Raw genomic sequence first — 19,516 nt, 5'->3', positions numbered from 1 at the left:
GTTTCAAATTTATCAAAATTTGGATATATCTAGACATAACTTAATGTACAGATGCATTCAAATTTAATCAAAGTTGGGGCATCCTTTGTTGGACGGTGGGAGTAGAAAAAAAAATAAACACCAATTTAGATCACAGTTAATTCCAAACTTTGGTTATTTTTTCATATTTTTTAGTGCAAAAGGAGGTTGTTTTCGTTTGAATCGAATCAGTGCCATCATGGGCCCGTCGAATTCAATGTCCTCTGCGGTAGGATTTCTCCTCTTCGCTGCCCCGTTCTTTGTTCTTTCTTTCCTCTTCCTCTCCTGATTCCCAGATGGCCTGACCCGACCCAATGCGGCTCTAAAATCTTTCCTAGTCTCCCACGCCGTGCCCTAGTGCTGCCGCCGCGCCTTAGCTTGGCGTCGCGAGTCGCGTCACCGCCTTCGCCTCTCCCTCCCAAACCCTCCGCCTCTTATGCGCGTTGCCGCCATCGTCGTTCCCGGTCTACATCATCGCGATATCGAGTCCCTGCTGTCTCCACGACTCCACCCCGTCCGCAATCCGACCTTTTTGAGGTATGGACCTTTTGTCATCCAGTGGTTAGTTAAACCCCCTGACATCCACAAATTTTGGATGTCCGGAGGCACCATCTAGATTCGTCCCATTTTGTGCCCAATTCCCGACAGTTACGTACTGGTTTATCAACTGTAGTCGTTATAGTTAGGTTTACATTCGAGCAGCAGGTGAGGTGTGATGCATTATTTGGAGGGTTCATACTTTATTTACTCTTGCTCAGTTATTTGTTCTGGGGTGCTTATGCGTGTTCAAATTTCGAGAGATTATTATTTAGTAACTGAAAATTTGAGCAAACTGCTGATGTGCGATTTTGTATTTGCCTAGCAGCTTTGCATGATTGATCACATCTGGTTTGTGAAGAAACAAAATGGATTACATGGAGAATGAGAGCCACGAGGAAAAAAAGCAAGATGAAGAGGAACATCATAACAAGCAAGCTAATGAGGTGACTATGGTAGTAGAACTCAAGTAATGATATGGACTGAGTAGTTTCAAACTGTATACCTGTCTTCCTGATATTTTACTGGTGTCCATCCCTATAGTCAAAAGTTGGTAATTCAGGGCTTCATGCCCTGTTACTCTCGTCGCATATCCACTTGATGATATTTATTTGACCATTACGTTTGAGAAAAGACACTCCCTGCCAACTTCCAGACTTTACCTGCCAAGGACGCTCCTCAATTGAAGTGAGCAAATTGATTTGCATTATGCTCAAACACAGCCTTAAAAGTGTGTAATCCTGTGGTCATGTTGCAATTACTGCAGCCTCAGATGGAGCTTCAAGGCAGTGATTGGAGCAAAACCTGTATGCTGAGCTACAATTCCAACACCATTTTTTTTCTTATTTCCTTTTTTTCTTTTGTATTGACCATTGGAGTCTTGGTCACGAAGCACCATGATGTACTCCCTCCGATCCATATTATTGTCTCAAATTTGCCCAAATATGGATGTATCTGTGCCTAAAAAGCATCTAGATACATGTAATATTTCGACAATTAATATGGATCGGAGGGAGTAACTACTAACTAGTGAAGTGCATGATCCTTAAATAGCAAGCGAAGGTGATTATGGGTGCATTTGGACCCTAAGACAGTAGACAGGACTAACTATTCGTGTTGCTAGGCTAGGAGCTGTCTGGTGGAACCCAGTAAATCTAACATTGGCAAGAAAACTAGCCTACGGTGACCAGAAAACCTTTGCTTCGTTGATGGAGCCAAATCCCCCTATGCTGGCAAGCTCGGCATAGGGAGTTATCCAATACCATTTGTCTGGTCCAAATCTGAACCCCAATGACAAGATAAAGTACTAGGTCATCATCATTTTGGCAGTTGGCACCCCCGTTAATAAATCCTCTGCCATCTGTGGCCTTGGCAAGAGGTCCACCTTGAGGAGCAACCGGTGTATGTCTAGGATGTGTTATGGTGCTCGTCTGAGCCCATCAACGGTCATCTGCTACTGCAGCCAACAATTATTAAGGACTCCTTGGGTGGCATTTACTTGTCAGCATGATGACCATCAAGCAATTGTTCTTTTTTGAAGAAGGTCAAACCCTTGTCCTGTACAGTGGAAATGGTTCTAGAGAAACCATAGTGACCAACTATATTACGTAGACATAGTTGTCAAGCAGTTCTCAACTTCTCTGATACTGAGTACCCACTGTCATGCCAGTTCCTTTTCAATATGCCACAGCTGCCACTTTCCCTTCTTGCTGATATAATTTGAACACCATTACTTGCTGGCTACCCAATGAGCCAAATGTAATACACGATTCATGTTCTGGAGAACTGTGGATCAGTAACCTCGATATCTAGTGAATAAAATGGGATTAAAACTGTTAGGATTGTTGTTCAGTGCTGAAGATGCATTTGGATTTCGCACTATCGTAGTTCGTAGCCCTCCTAATATGGGATGTACCACTATAGTCCAAATTGGTTAGGTTTCCCTTTCATCGTTAAGAGTGGTTAACAAGCAGTACGGAGACCATATATAGTGCACATTTGAAGTTTTCCAGTTTATCCCAGGTTCATGAAAAAACTATCAAGGGTAGCTAGAGCAGTTGTTACCTGATGTTATTTGGTGTAATATCTATCCTATTGCCAGTTTATTTTATTGCCACCGCGAGCAAGCTGTCCAAATGCCTTGTTAGCAGATACCTTTACATTTAAAATCAAGAAAAAACTATTTTGGCAACATTATACCAATTGAACAAAGTGCCTTGCGCGCTTAACTTCCTTTCTCTCACACGTCTTTAAAAGCTTTTGTAAAAGTCTAAAAGATAATTTACCAGGTGATTGTATATGTTTCGATCTTCGTACCTCTTCAAGTTCGAAATGTTTAATTTGTCCTAACCATTGATTATTTGCAGGAGGCCCGTCTTGAAGAATATAAGAAGCTTATTGATGTAAAGGCTGCTCTCCGCCAGAGTAACCTAAACCCTGAGAGGCCTGGTACTTCCTTTCTTTTTCTTTGAGTAATGGCTATTTAATGGAAGTCACGGTGACCGTGTAGTCCACAGTTTCTGTTGGGGGTTTCATAGTGTTCAACCAGGGAAAACTGATGTTCATGTAGTAATGTTGCGTTACATCCCATCTAAATGAATTCCAGAAGATCTTTTGATGTTTTAGAACTTGCTAGATAGAAAGTTGGTCCCTACTCCCTACTATGTTGATGTACATGAATCTTCCTATGCCTACATCAGTAACACAGTCATTTAGAGTTTATTTATTTGTCAGGGATGATATCTGTTAAGTATGTAGGTGGTATCTAGAAAATTAAGAAACATGACTTTATAGAGACAAGGGAAATATTTATTGTTATTTGATACGTACCCACATAACCTAAAAATTTAAGGTTTGGAGTACAAACCATGTTAAGATGAGAAACCCTACTCAGATTGGATCTACTGCATTGCTCATGTAGCTAATTCACTTGTGTAAGCTCAGGAATCAAATTGAATTTTCAGTTTCCTCAGCAGCTAGCATACTTATGGAGAGGTTAGAAATCTTTTGGAATTTACATTCAATGATTTCTAGTAGCTTATAATTACAAATTTCCCTGTGGCTGTACGAGTAACCTCAATGTGTTTGCCTTCTGGAATTAGATGTTAATTATGTCTATGACTCGGTGTTTGTCTATTTCGTTTTCTATAGCGCTATTTCTGAGTTGAGAGACAACATTGATATTTTGCTCAGCTCAGTCTTGAATATACATGTTTCAATTCTGATGTTTGGAATAATTATGACATGGCCAATCGTTCATTCTTAGATGCAAGTTACCTGAGAACTCTCGATTCCAGCATTAAGCGCAACACAGCAGTTATCAAGAAGCTCAGAACTATAACCAATGAACAAAAGGATGGATTAATGGAAGAATTGAAAAGTGTTAACTTAAGCAAATTTGTCAGTGAAGCAGTTTCCTACATTTGTGAGGCCAAACCCCGTTCTGCTGATATACAAGCTACTGTTCAGGTTAGTAGTAATGGTAATTCCCAGTCTTATTTTATTCCAAATTAGTTTTTAATCCGTCTCGCAGCTTGCTCACCATATTTATTCTGTATAAGCTTTTCGCCTGTACTTAAATGAGTTAGCTTTCTAGGTTACAGAATCCCCTGTCTATTTCTGATCCAAGTGGGGTTTGTGCTTCTATGGAGCACCCACTATCTCAGCCATGAAATGTGCATTGAGATCTGTGCACACTCTCTCATACTAATTTTTTTATGGTTGATATAGTGGGAGCACTCACCCATACAAGTAGAAATGGTTTCCCTTTTCTGGTAGAAATATTCTACATTTGTTTAGTCACATGTTCCTTTTCTCCCAGTTATAACATATGTATCAATATATCTTTGTCTATATCAGCTTTGTGCTTTGTTACAGGCGGCCCTTTGTTGCATATTATGATGTTGCTTTATTTTTGGCATCACAATCTATGTATGCCAGTTTTCACTAGTTTCTTGATCTCCAAACGATTAGTAAATTTACATTTTTTCAAATTCGTTTTTATGCGGACCTTTTTTTTCCGAGTAAGATGGGGTGGGGGGGGGGGATCGTTTTTATGAACTAGAATTCTATTTGATGCAGATTTGCTCGCTGCTTCATCAACGATACAAGGACTTCTCTCCTTGCCTTGTTCAAGGACTCCTGAAAGCCTTCTTTCCTGGGAAATCTGGCGATTGTCTGGCTTTAGATAAAAACTCAAGGGCCATGAAGAAGAGAAGCACGCTAAAACTTCTTATGGAATTATATTTTGTTGGAATTGTTGATGATGCTACTACTTTTATAAACATCGTAAAGGATCTTACGTCAGTGGAGCATTTGAAGGACCGTGAAACAACACAGACAAATTTGTCTCTCCTTGCTAGTTTTGCCCGCCAAGGAAAACATTTCCTTGGATTGCAAAAACATGGGCAAGAAGCTTCTGATGAGGTGAGCCAAATTTAAGTTCCATCATCTTGTATTAGCTGATGACACTAGCAAATGTCAAAGGTGATCTATCTGTAGTAATTTAGTAATCTTTCATGTGGCCTGGGGGTACATTCTTGAATATGCAGACTTCCAGTGACCTTCTAAAATGATTGGAAAGATAATATGGTCAATGCCTTTATGTTTATACTTCATAGTAAATTCTGCATGCATTGAAATGTAACTTTACTTATAACACAGTGATGTATGCATAAGCATAAGTGATAAAATTAAGTATTCATGGGTAACATGCTTACCTTTTCTTAGGTTTATTGACACATGCAACTAGTTCTTTCAGTGACTGGTTCTGTTCTGCATCGAGGTAACAGTATAATTCTAACTGCTTATGACTACTCACGACATGTGTTCTATCTACTGCAGTTTTTTGTAGGCCTCAGCGTTACAGATGATGTTAAAAGTTTCTTTAAGAAAGCCTTGAGCTCTTACTATGATGCCACAACTGTAGTTCTCCAGTCGGAACATGCGGTAACTAAACTATTTTGAAGTAATTTAAAGTTGTTAGGCACTTAGGCTAATATTTTACTCTGAAATTGCTTGAGTGTGTTTATTATGCTATCTTCTCATGCATAACATCCACTATGCAGTCTCTTCGTGTAATGGAGTCCGAAAATTCAAAGATTTTAAATGCCAAAGGCGAACTAAGTGATGAGAATACTGCTTTGTATGAGAAGCTTCGGAAATCTTTCGATCAGTTATTGCACTGTGTTTCATCGTGAGTTCCCCCATCAAAATATGCCATCTTATATTACATTATATATCGCTTCTGCAGCTGCACAAGTAGGTCTTTTTTTTTGCGGGTAAAGTCTTTATTTTGTTGGCTTAGTTGAAAATAGGTTTCATCCAGTTCTTACTCTTATATTGCTGCACCTTCCTCTTTATTTTCTGTTGCCAGATTATAGGTTATTATGTGGGTAAAGGACCAAGAGCTAAACAGATTCAGCAAACAAGAACCTATGATTCTGAACTAGTTAAACTAATAGTTTTAGGAGTCAATATAGTGCCTATCATGAGTCTACAGATGGCTTACAGTTTCCGGTCTTCTTCAGCTCTCTTGCTTTTAAACAAAAAAATCTGTTGGAAAGAACAACAAGCAGTTGCTGCAATTATGATATTTACTTTGCCTTTTAGCTTATTGCCATATTTTTGGACTTTATACATCTGTTTCACAGATCTTGTCAAATATTTAAATATGTTCTGTTGCAGCTTAGCTGAAGCTCTTGATATGCAGCCTCCTGTTATGCCAGATGATGGACATACAACAAGGGTAACTACAGGGACTGACTTATCCCCTACTGGGAAAGAATCTTCTACTGTAGAATCTATCTGGGATGATGAAGACACGAAGGCATTTTATGAATCTTTGCCTGATCTCAGGTTTTTCCTTGGTTATCAATCATACTTACTTCCATCCACAGTTTTGTTATTGCACCATGTGTTTATTCTTCTGAACCTACTTAACCTATCCTTTTGAGCAGAGTATTTGTGCCTGGTGTGCTATTGGGAGAAGCTGAACCAAAGTTGGTGGATCAGCATGGGAAGGTTCATGAACAAACTAGTGTAAGAAGAGTTTCTCATACTCAAGAATAGTGTGTTGTGCAAAGCCAACTTTCCATTTGGATATCTGTCTTAGAGATTAAGGCTCAGTTTGTGGTTGTTGTGCTGTGTTTATCTTTAAAGCTGCTGTTGGAAAGGACTTATGAAAGGTCTAGGATTATTTTTTGGTAATGGAATTAAGCTAGATAAACATGTCATTCAATGGTCATTCTCTCACATCTCATATTCTATGTTTGGAACACAAACTCAATAATATATTTGCTTGCAACTTGATTAAGAAAAAGAAATAGATGGCCAAACACCTAAATATCTAAAATTAGATCAAGCAAACAAGATTACCATAATCAACCGCAGTGCCAAGTGGAGCCTATACAAGGTTGAATGGCAACTCCTCTTTTATTGTCAGGCCTTACCTCTTTTCTGACTACATATTCTCGTGACTATGTTCTGTTATTCTCTTTATTTTTTAGAGATGAATGCTATATTTGCATCACAGCCATGAGGTTGATTCTTATCACCACAACTGACCCCACTTTATTTTTCTTCAGCAACCCATCTGATTAATCTGTGGCAAATCTGCTGAATTTTGTTCAGGAGTCTACATTGGAACATGGAAATGAAGTTCAAGACAATGCTGAAACTTCTGTTCCTGAACATCAATTGGAGGTAAAAGCAAATATCATCTCCAAGAATAGAGAAGACAAAGAGAAAGTAGATAAAGGAAAATCTAAAGAAAAAGATGCTGGCAGAAAAGAAGATATTGAAAGTGACAAAGTAAGAGTCACTGATGGCGCAAGTTTAGACAACCTGCTTCAGAGGCTGCCAAGATGTGTTAGTCGAGATCTTATTGATCAATTGACGGTAATAACCTGATTTAGGTATGTCTGTGCATTCGAAATAGTTCTGCCTTATTCTTAAACTCTTTTTACCTATTCTTTCAGGTAGAGTTTTGCTATCTGAATTCTAAAGCAAACAGAAAGAAACTTGTGAGGACCTTATTCAATGTTCCAAGGACTTCGTTGGAACTGTTACCTTACTATTCCCGTTTAGTTGCCACTTTGTCCAAATGCATGAAGGATCTCCCAAGTATGCTCTTGCCCATGATTGAAGAAGAGTTTAACTTTTTGATAAATAAGAAGGTTTGTCTCTTATTGATGCATCTCTTCATCCATGTATATGCCCATAATATATTATTTTAACTTACGGATTGTTTTTCTCCGAGGAATACACTGTTTTATTTGACACTAAGAACAAAATTGCTTTTGCTCCTTCCAATTTATGTACTTCTCTGTAGTTCTGTAGTTAGGTATGTTATTCAAATTAAGTATAAGCAGCAGCGTATCTATTTTCAAGCACTAACTATTTTCTGCATAATATTTCCCTTTTCAGGATCAAATCAAAATCGAAACAAAAATTAGAAACATTAGATTTATTGGCGAGTTGTGCAAATTCAAAATTGCACCTTCAGGCCTTGTTTTTAGCTGTTTGAAGGTACGCAAAACTACAAAAGTCGAATTTACTGAATTACCTTCCTGTCATAGAACTTTACTTGAGTTTCTTAATTTCCTTCTCCTTTTGTGTTACCAACTTTGAGATGCTACCGAGTAGTTTCTGTTTGTGATATGTTGCTTGCCATCTGGACTACAGTGTATAGTTTCTAACTGGAACGAATTATCTCTTGTGTTCTACATGGAATAATAATTAGTGCAGTTCATGTGGCAGACACGAGAATGGTTAACTAGATAGATAGAGACACATAAGCTATGTATGTTTCAAAATCACTGATTTACGCCGCATCATGTTGTGACCACTTGTGTGATTTTCAACCACACGGGAAGGCGTGGCATTTCCTACGGAAGGCATGTTTCAGACCACACAACTATCAGTTTTGTCTTTTCCTGACAAAGGCATTCTCGCCCGTCTGCTCTCTTCCAACAAGGGGCTACATGAGCATCTCAGCTTTCCTGTTTTTATTCATAGCTACCCGATGGTTTCTGCTCAGCTGACAACTGTTGGACCTTTTTTGTCCGTTGGGCCCAAGCTGCATGCTCATGTTGACTTATTGGTTCTTTATAATTGCTTTAGTATAAGCGAGACAACTAAAGATATTTTTTAACATTTAAAGTTTTTGACGTATTACTCACTGCTCAATTTGGTGAAGCCGCGAAGGAATAGAGTCCTACGTCATTATTCTTATTTAAAGTTGACTTGTTGAAGGCATTGCGATCTGGCTTAGCTGCGACTATGCCGTATGATACCTTTGCCTAATGTTCTCCCCCCGGCCACCTTGTTTAGAGTTGATGTGAAACTGTGCAGCCAGTAGCTGTCACTATGTTGGATGCTGCCTTTTGCAAAGTCCCTACCTTCATTATCCTTATCTAAAGTCCAACCAATGATGTCACCATCATCCTGCACAGCAGATAGTCGCTGCTATGGCGAGTTCCCCTTCAAATAATACAACCCTCATGATCTTTACTTAAAACTTGGCAATCAACTTTTCTACATGCATACACAAACATGAAAAATCAAGAAATGATTATCGTATTGCAAGTCACAACATCAGTTTACCTTGAATTGTTACCAACTTAGTTTAGTCATGTGATCAACTTGTATTTTCAGGCATGCTTAGATGATTTTAGCCATCATAACATTGACGTGGCCTGCAATCTTCTTGAGACCTGTGGGCGCTTTCTTTATCTCTCACAAGGGACTACAATTCGCATGTCAAACATGCTGGAAATACTGAGGCGGTTGAAAAATGTCAAGAATTTGGATCCACACCACAGCACACTTGTAGAGAATGCTTATTACTTATGCAAACCTCCAGAAAGATCTGCCAGAGTCTCTAAAGTTCGCCCACCTTTGCACCAGGTAATATTTTTTGTAGTTCCTCTTATCTGTGTTCTTTCCAGTATTTTCTGGAGTATGTTTATGTGTATATAAAAACTGAACTACTATTATTTTTCAATGCATGCAGTACATAAGGAAGCTGCTTTTCTCAGATCTTGACAAAACAAGTGTTCAGCATGTTCTTCGCCAGTTACGAAAGTTACCTTGGGCAGAGTGTGAGCAGTACCTGGTGAAGTGTTTTCTCAAGGTTCACAAGGGAAAGTATAGCCAAGTTCATCTGATTGCTCTTCTGACGGCTGGTCTTAGTCACTATCATGATGGTTTTCCTGTGGCTGTGATTGATGAGGTGAGTTACTTTTTCATGAAACAGTAAACCATTACATGAAAAGTTAGTAGCGGAAATTATTTTAGACTTACAATGAATACATATATGGCATGCAAAGTTAGACCATGATTAGTACAGGATACATCTTTCAAACTATCCTGTACATTTGTATGCCTATCCTGATTCTTTCTTTGAATTCTGTGTAGGGTGCTCAAATTACTTTCTTCTTTCTTTTCTCTGCGCTCTAACTCATCCTTGTAAAAAAATTACTTACCAAGTACATTCCGTATTTTGGGTCTTGAGATTTGATGTGTCTTTGTAGTTGAGATAAGAAGAATGTTGTTAGTATGTAGAGTAACTGAGTAAGTATTATCTATTGCGATATATTGTATATGCCTAGTTGCTTAAGTAACATTGTAAAAAGCAGCAGGAGGAGGTTGTAAGCCCCTTTATTTAATGACACTTTGGTGATAAATGGATTAACTGACATACTGCTATTGTATTTTTTTGTGTATCTGGATTCAGGTTCTAGAGGAGATTAGAGTTGGACTTGAGCTGAATGACTATGCGATGCAACAACGGCGACTTGCCCACATGCGATTCCTTGGGGAGCTATATAACTATGAGCATATCGATTCATCAGTTATCTTTGAGACACTGAACCTTATTATTGTATTTGGTTGTGGAACAGTTGAAGTAAGTAAATGGATAAATAGAAGTCAAAAGTTAGTTTTGCTGTCTTTATTTGATTTGTCTGTTTTTTTAATACTGATCTTGCAGCAATCCAGATACTGTCAAGTGTTAGGTTTTTTGGGGTGCATTTTTTGGATTTGTTATATCGCAAAGAAATACATGCACTTATAAATTTGATAACATCATTGATATAACTACTTTTACCCCCGCATTCTTTAACTTGTTTTCTATTCTTAATTTCACTGTTTAATAAAAATGCCACCAAACATGATTTTCGCTCTTTGTCTCTTAATGCTTTGCTCATGCTTAATCCCTATATTTAAAGGAATTGATATATTTGTTACTGAAAAAATTATCCTATGGATTTATCCTGTGCAGCAAGATGTGCTTGATCCTCCAGAAGATTGTTTCAGGATTAGGATGATCATTACACTTCTCCAGACTTGTGGCCACTATTTTGATAGAGGATCTGCAAAAAGAAAGCTTGACAGATTTTTGCTATATTTTCAAAGATATGTTCTTAACAAAGGGCCATTATCACTTGACGTTGAGTTTGATGTTCAGGTTAGTCTTGTTCTAAACAGCAGCAACTTATTAGAGTTTGCATCTTCAAAGCATACATACTTGTGGGAGTCGTCACTGTATATTGTAACCATTTGGTAACAAAATCAATATAAGTGGACACAACCAGTTGAGATGCACCAAGTTGAATGTCTGGTGCAAGCATAGTTTTACAAACTGGACCGGACGTCCGATCTGGTACAGATAAAAACCTTCCTGCCGAAAAAATGGAGAAAACTGGCCACTGTAGTTGATTTGGTGGTTTTTGACTGAACCATCGACCAGTCCAACCAGATGACCACATCCCATGTGAGAAAACTTTGAATGCTCTGCCCAACATTCATCCCCGGGACCTTCCTGCTCCCCTGTAAGGCCACATGCTTAGCTAGTCATCTTGCCCAAGCTTGTTTTGTGACATAGGAAGGATATATATTCAGTTATACCTAATTTTTCTGCCATAAAGTTAATAAAATTACCTTGGTTAGACAGGGCAGTCATTTGTGAACCGGCAGTGAACCGCCTGAACCGGAGTCCACGGCAGTGAACCGCCTGAACCGGCGGTCCAACTGGTGGACCAGTGAACCAAAACACTGACCGGTTTTTTACTAGGCGCAGGAGGAGGAAAAAGTAGTTTCGCTTCTTTTTTCCTCTTCTCTTGACAACTTTGTTACCAGGCTGCGGTTGAGCAGAAGTGTCATGAGCGTGGACCCAGGCCCTAGCCCAAGTCACGGATAGAGTTTCTGTTCAGTGTTCACCTGTGGTACTACTGTAAAGCCCTGACACAGGGAATATGGCTCTGGGGCTTAGGGGCTGTTTGGTTCATGACCTGAGCACCCCACGCCTGGCCTGTAGCATCCCTGAGATGTGCCTGATACTTGTTTGGTTGGTGTCCTGAATAAAAATTTCCATGCCTGGCCTGGATAGCGTCTCCACCGTGGTTAGCCTGGCCAACTTGATTAGCCTGGCTCAGGCCACCAAAATTGGAGGCCTGGCCATGTGGCAGCAGCTGCCTGAAGAATAAACCGTGTACTTTAGAGGGGAACAGAGAGATGTGCAGCCTTGTCAGAAGCTCAACATACGGTTTGTTGTTTAAGTTTTCTCTCAGGCCAGGACTGAAACCAAACAACAAATCTTCCGGCATGCCTGGCCAGGCAAAACTCATCTGGCTTTCAGGCTGCCCTCAGGCTCTATATGTTGCCCTCAGGCTTTAGTTTGTGTCTTTTGACTACGTCGGCGACAGTGTGTCATGAGCGGGCTCGGCAGATCAACGCCTCTTGACTGCATCATCGTGCTCCTTTTTGTGCATTATATTGCTGTTGGCATGTTTCGAGAGCCTAGGTTTTCTTTCTCGTGTTTCTTTTGCCAAATACTTGCATTGTACTCATTGTATCCCGATTCTTTCATTTAATTGAAATTGTGCAGGCTGGCTATTGCCTGCCGTAGTTCACCTATAATCATAAACGAGCACATGGTGTCCCTTTTATAGGGAACGAATCTCTAACTTAAGGGAAACTAATCTTATCTCTATATCTATCTTCTTAACTATTTATATCTGAATCTTAGACTACAGTACCAGACGTGAACAGTAACTCTGTCCATGTCTTGGGCATGGGTCCATGCCCATGACATGAAGAGAGAAAAGATCTGGATGTCGTTGGTGGTGACACTTCAACATTTTCACCTGCAGTGGATCAATAACTGTGAAAATATTGGATTTGAACTTCGTACTGAAACAAGGGATATTTTGGATGCCACCAGTTGTCAAAAGAGCTGGATTGATCTATTTATTTAGAAATGTGCAAGCAACAGAATATTCTTGATTTAGTGGAATCAAAATTCATAATATTACATCGTTGACAAAAGTTGGTCAGCAACTTAACGTATGGCACTCTGTTATCATGATTTGAGATGTCACATTACTTCTATTATTGGCGGATATGGGACCGTCTACTTGTTGGGCTGTTTTGATGTGCTTAGCAAATTCTGCGGTACTCAAGTGGCATGCTAGATCATAGCAGATGTGATTACCCCTTTTATAGATAAAGTTTTGTCTCTTCAGTGAGTATTAAAGCTCCTAATATATTTATATTACACCTGGTGCAGGATATGTTTGCTGAGCTACGACCTAACATGACAAGGTATTCATCTACAGAAATGTTAGATTCTGTTCTGGCTGAGCTTGAAGAAAATGAGCATGGTTCCTCAGCGGAGAAAGGTGGATGTGAAAGGGACTCAGACAACAGACCTCAGATGAAACAATCTGAAAGTGCTGCTTTTGATGCCAACTGCAAGAGATTAGTAAACAGACCTAACAAAAATGGCAGGGATCATGAAGCAGCAGCAGACAGCGAAAGCCATTCAGGTAGAGGAAGCGTCTATCGAGATGGACATGAAGATGAAAATTTTCTGTATGAAGAGAAATCAGATGACATGTCGGAGATTGGAGTTGACAATGACTATGGTTGCATGCTTGTTGGTTCTGATGAAGAAAGTTTTCAGGTTAGGCATAAGGTGGTGCAAGTTGATCCCAAGGAGCAAGAAGACTTTGACCGGGAGCTGAAAGCCCTCGTACAGGAAAGCTTGGAGTCACGTAAATCAGAGCTACGGGCCAAGCCCACTTTGAACATGACCGTACCGATGAATGCCTGTGACGGGTCAAAGGACCCAAAGGCCACTGGAGCAGAGAGTGGACAAGAAATTACAGCTGAGGAAAGTGGCAGTGCTGGGAGTGGTAGTAAGGTCAAGGTGTGTGTCAGGGTGCTTGTGAAGAAAGGGCACAGGCAGCAGACAAAACAAATGCTCATTCCTGGAGACTGCTCGCTTGTTCAGAGCACAAAGCAGCAAGAGGCAGCTCTGCACCAGGAGAAGCAAAACATTAAGCAGAAAATTCTTGAATACAACGAAAGGGAGGAGGAAGAATCTAAAGGAGAGCCATTGCAAACTGGGTACTGGGGTCAAGGAGCTAGCAGCACAGGCAGCAGTATCAGGTCTGCTGGGTGTGGTGCCTGGGATGGTGCAAACAGAGGCGGAGGCAATCGGCAGCGGTGCTACATCGCAGGTGGGATCTACCATGGTTATGGCAGGGGGAGGTGACCTTACGGCGCTAAAATCATGGTTTACGTAGTCATTGTCTGGGAAATGGAAACTGTTCCGTCGAAATATTTCTCATCTAATAATGTAAGTCGGCATTACCTAAGGATGAAACTTGTGTAATTTTGGAAGTGGCTTAGGTGCTGTGTTTTGCTGGTTAATAACCCCATGCTTACAGTCACATGCATAGTGGACTTGTCTCCGTTGACAGTTTTAGGATGTGGTTTTCTGAACTGGTTTAGGGGCGTTGTCCCTTGTATATAAGATAGACGTTCCTAAAAATGTATATAAACAACATTCAGGGGCCTGATGAGATCTGTTCCCAGTGTCGAGTGCAAACAGTAGAACCTGATTAGCTGAGCATGAGAATCATAGTCCAATCTATTCTACTAGTCTCATTGCTCACTCAGTGCGCCTATTATTCGTTTGCTGTGTTCATGTCTTCGATGCATCTCATCATTGCGCCCGCACCATAAGCTTTCCCTTTTTTTCTGTTATGATTAGGGCTCTTACCGAGGGCCGTTTGTGCGTGTCTGCCATGAGCCCATAAGCAGCAACGATCTCCTCCTTTACACCCAACTATTACTCGTTTGGCCCGAGTGACCCATGGAGTCTCCGATGCCAAAGCTTGTTAGCTCGCCCGACGGGATCCCGCGACAGTGGCTAGCTCATGCAAACGCCACCGCTACGGCACGAGGCCGCTCCCGGCGTTACGTCAAACACCCTATACAGACAGGCACATGAAAGTGCATCTAGCAAACGAATCCATGATCACGGGCCCGGAAGGGATCCCGTCCCCTCTGCTCCTTCTCTGGGAGCGCACCACGGACCACAGTATTACAGGGAATCCAAATCTTTACGACTTACTTTACGCCGGATATGGGCATCCGACACAGTATGGCCATCGTTCCGGGCACAGCTGCTCCCGCATACATCCTGGAAGAGGATCCATGCAAGTAAAAGCAAATGGTGCAGGTGACTCATCGGTATCCATGTAACCTTCCTGGCATTGGGCGAGCAGGCTAACAGGTCACCCGGGGCAAAGGCTGGCCATCCATAGTTGCAGGAGCACTAGGAGAGGGAAATAGTATCCGGGTGGCCTTTGGAATCTCTGGAAGGAGTGGATTCTGTCACCGTGTCACTTGCAACCTCTGCCTTTTCCAAGGAATCTGATGTGTGTGCGCCGTGGCCCGTGGCCTGGCCTTGTGTGGGGGGGTGAAAGGGAAGAGGGGCCTGCCTGGCTTTTCGAGGGGTTTTGACTCTTGGGGATGAGGGATCTGCGAGAAGGGAACGGCGTTAGATTCTGCGTCGCATTGCCAACCAAGTTGGTTACCTCTTTCAGTGTGGCGCGAATAATGTGAGTGGATTCTGCTTCTGCCTTAGCTACTTTAGGTCCATGGTGCTCTCTCTCTCACTCTTTTCACTGCTTGTTCCTCTTGATCCTAGTTGGATAAAGCCACCACAATCCACATCCACAACTAAATGTCCTAAATAATATCTACGATCTCCCTCCCAATCTCCTCTCAGGTGGCCTTTGATGTGGAAAAAGCTAATGCACGGCTAGTGTTTATGAGTGCCTTGCTTTGTGTGCAAGCTAATCTACTTTAGTTCTCGACATGACTCGTCGCTCGTTCCAGGGATCGTTCTCTCTGCTCACTTCGACGCGACTGATGACAGTGATCGTCCACCACTATATAAATGGCCAAGGTAGATCTGTTTAGGAACTATATAATGCATGCTGCCAAAATAGAGTAAAAAACAAAACGGATATATATGTTGTTACCACCACCGAACCGTAATCTATGGATCGGACGATCGATGGAACCCAAAGGGGGCATCACCAAATATTACCTGCGAAATGGATGCGCCTGTGCACAAGCAAAAAGCTCATGCTGCTCCTCTATGGCTCATCGAAGGAGATGCGTGCTCGCCTCTTGATGCCGTTCTGGCGAGCGTGGCACCTCTTGATGCGTGCTCGCCTCTTGATGCCGTCCTCGGCAGTGCTCAGTTCCTTGTTAATTACTTAGAGTCGTTGGGTAATCTCCGGCTTAAACCAGCAGATGTGGAAGGGGAAGTCCTTGAAGACTAGGGGGCGTTTGAAGGGAGTTCATAAGCCTAGTTTTCGTTCTAATATGGGTGTAGATGGCACTGCTGAGTGCCCTAAGCCGCCCCAAGACTTTTCTGAGACTCCAGAATTTTGCTTGTGATGTGACCCTTAATCGTGAATAAAGCTCCCTGTTCCAGCGGGAAAAAAAAAGCTCATGCTCGCTGCGGTGTGATGGCTCTGTATTGTAATATGGGGCAGTTTTGCAATTTGGGAGAAACGATTTGGTGCCTTCCGGCGGGGCCAAGCTCCGAGGGACCATCCGAAACAATTCTCCTACCGCACCCATCGCTGCTGTGTATTGTGCTGCCCAGTCACTGACCACCAGCACGGAATCTATTGCGTACAAATACTGGTATATACCGTAGTATATATTTTGTAAAATAACCACACGAGAGAACATGGACTTGGATGTTTTCTAATATAATAAAAGACATTAGAAAATATAAAAAATCATATATTTTTCACAGAGTCGCTCCTACACAAGTCTATGCTAGAAGTAGAGCTATTATTTAGAAACTACAGGTTGTGTCGAAAAAAAATTTATAGGCTGTTTCTTTATTCCGAAAACAATACCACTGCAACTAATATGAGTGTAGTGTGCATGTAATGATATGTGAAGAATTATAAAAAAATATCTCTTACAGCTGTTTGTCATCCATCAGTTGGAACTAGAATTCTGGAATTTATTTTGGATTCCAGACACCAACTTGTTTGATTGGCACGGAATTGGCCACAAGAATTCAGTTTGAAATTTCATAGAATCACACTATAACTAACCTCATTTCCTCTCTAAAAGCGATAATATCTCTTGAATTGTCTCCCATTTTACAAATCCATGTGGTAGACAAACATGATTTTTGAACGGACAAATTCAACCAAATAAAAACTATCAAAAATTGGATTTGATGCCGAACGAGCTGTTACAAGGAAACCACATCATTTTGTTGTAGTATAATTTTGTGAGAAAATAAGGCTCAGTTTCGCATTGGTGAATTGTGCTGCGATGAACTTATTTTATAATCTGCTATGGAAAAATACACACACAAGTAGGGAAAAGTTGGTTAGGCAAACACGAAAATAGTGAAAAACGGGTGAGAAAAACGGAATTATGAGAATCCACCGCAATGCCAAACGCAGCCTAAGAGAATCATATAGCATATGCACCTGCCACGGGATAGAAACTAACCTCTTTTTTACACACTCCTCTTTGTGAGAGAAAAAACTAAAGAAGAAAAAACAAGTCAAATATGTAAAGTAAGCTTTTCAATAATTGGAACACTAAGGTTCCGAACGAACGAAAGTTTCTTCAAATAAAAGATTCCCGAGGAAAGCTACTCTATATTTTCAGTACGTAGCGTCCGGAAGAATCAGGGGTCTAGTATGTTCATTAGTGCTTTGATTGCTGTCTGAAACGAACAATTGGTAACTACAAATGTTTCAGCAAAAAGTCATGGCAGGAAATTCGTGCTAGTAGTACCATGTCGAAGAAAATACACTTTCATCTTCCAAAAAGGCAGCCTGTTGACGCATATTCATATATTATCATGAATGCATTTCATGCATGCGTTGAAACTTAACACTTGTACCAAAGAGACTTCTCATTGCTCGGTCGCTCTACCGTTAGCATTTTCTTATTGTCGTCGAAACAAGTATCTCTCTATTTAGAAATGTTATATATTTAAACTTCTTGGAAAAAAAATCAAACTTTGTTGGTCTATGTGACTTTAAAAAATTGCTTTATGGATTTTTTTTTCCCCGTGAAAGAAATATGCTCCTGGATCACACTGTGGTTTTGTGTGAACGCCATGGATTTCTTTATGCTAACCTATGAGCGGAGCATCTGGGTCAATTCAGCATTGGACAACGGCGGTACAGTATATAGAATCGTTTTCTTTTCGTAAATAGTGTCGTGGGATCCTGCTGCGTGGGCTCACCCCATTTGTGCAAAAGGATATATATGCTCTAGTATGTCTAGGGATGAGAACGGTGGCAACAGGTCATTCCCCACCATATCTCAAGCGGTGAAAGTCCTCTTTTTTTTCTTCGAAAAAGACACATTTCTCTCTGTCTATTTCTCCAGCGGTGATTTTGCAGGTAACGGATCCAATAGGAGCCTGAATTGCACGTCATGCGAAATCATAGACAACCAAAGGACTAATAATGTCCCGGGACTATTATAGGAGTTATGTGTACAAGGTAGGCGGTTAAACCCTACCCGCGGCCGTATATAGCTGGAGAATGGCGCTGGCCCGTTGCACTCACCCGCCACCGCACCTTTACTTGTGCGAACTGTCTTTTCGCAATAATTCATGCGGTCGCGACGTACGGGAACCTTTCAAGCTCATGGAGGAGAGTGGAACGCTCGGCCGTTTTGCCTAAGCTAGGACCTAGTAGAACTAAAGCCAGCCCGCAAGGGTGCCAGGGTGGAGAGCAGCAACTTGCATATTGGGCTATTGGCACGGTAAAACTGCCGCTGCAACATGTACAACCACTGCGTGCACGCGCCGTGTGAACGTTCCCGTTGTCGATTGCGGTCGTGGCCCGGCCGGAAACTCAAGAGTTGGCGGCCAAATGCGTGATGGATTTCCTTCCTTGGACTTCCCGGCCGTGCGCTGGCAATTATTTGGCCGAAAGCCCGAAGCCGAGCGCGCGCGCCTGCGTTGGATTGGGAACAAACAGCCCAACCGGTCCACCGGCGACGCGGACGCAACGTAGTGCCATGAGAATGACGGCCACGGGCAGGCTCCGCGGCTCGAGTATTATGAACTAATATAATGTATACTCCAAATAGTTTTTTAAATAGGTGGATTCATATTCTTACGAAGTAAACTAGATAGATATCCAGACAGCAGGCATATACTGAGTTGCTCCACTCCAAATAAATATGTGAAATAGGTAGATTCATATTCTTATGAATAAAACTAGATAGATATAAGTATGTAACCGCACATGCAGAGACTGAATTGCTGCACTCGGCTTATTCCTTACGTCGTCTCTAGGTTTTAACTTGATATATACTCCACACAGACACTGGTTGGTTGATGCAGCCTGCACTTGTATATACCCACAAAAGATTGTTGTGCATTTATATATCTCAATTCATATAACTTCACACGACTTTTCCTTTCGACGGCTGACTTCAGAAAAACTTAATGTGGTGAGGTCCCCTCTTTTTTTAATGGTTACGGTTGATTGTAACGAACGGATGGGTCCTGGTCTATTGGAACAGATGCCCTGTGCACAGTAGGCTGACCAGTGGAGCGAACACGCACAAATTGCATGTTGCCTTCATATGCAGT

The 19,516-nt window shown here is 41.3% G+C and overlaps 1 protein-coding gene across 4 annotated transcripts; it reads left to right on the top strand.

Annotated features, from left to right (window-relative positions):
* The first annotated feature begins 260 nt into the window (after positions 1-260).
* LOC100824868 (regulator of nonsense transcripts UPF2) lies at positions 261-14,494 on the top strand. Of its 4 annotated transcripts, none has more exons than XM_010241850.3 (17): positions 261-555; positions 884-1,001; positions 2,922-3,003; positions 3,821-4,023; positions 4,636-4,980; positions 5,398-5,502; positions 5,622-5,749; positions 6,241-6,411; positions 6,513-6,594; positions 7,186-7,452; positions 7,533-7,730; positions 7,981-8,082; positions 9,211-9,462; positions 9,569-9,787; positions 10,292-10,462; positions 10,838-11,023; positions 13,124-14,494. In XM_010241850.3, the coding sequence occupies exons 2-17, from the start codon at positions 924-926 to the stop codon at positions 14,111-14,113; spliced, it is 3,579 nt and encodes a 1,192-aa protein (XP_010240152.1). In that variant the 5' UTR covers positions 261-555; positions 884-923; the 3' UTR covers positions 14,114-14,494. The 4 variants fall into 4 exon arrangements, with proteins under 4 accessions (XP_010240152.1, XP_010240153.1, XP_024311655.1 ...); XM_010241851.3 differs by having other exon boundaries at positions 881-1,001; XM_024455887.1 differs by lacking the exon at positions 261-555 and adding an exon at positions 588-723.
* Positions 14,495-19,516: the final 5,022 nt, after the last annotated feature.

Source organism: Brachypodium distachyon, chromosome 5, assembly GCF_000005505.3.
Source record: "Brachypodium distachyon strain Bd21 chromosome 5, Brachypodium_distachyon_v3.0, whole genome shotgun sequence".
In the NCBI taxonomy this organism is placed as follows: domain Eukaryota; kingdom Viridiplantae; phylum Streptophyta; class Magnoliopsida; order Poales; family Poaceae; genus Brachypodium; species Brachypodium distachyon.
Note: the sequence above shows the minus strand (reverse complement) of the source record. Positions and strands in the feature narration are given on the sequence as shown.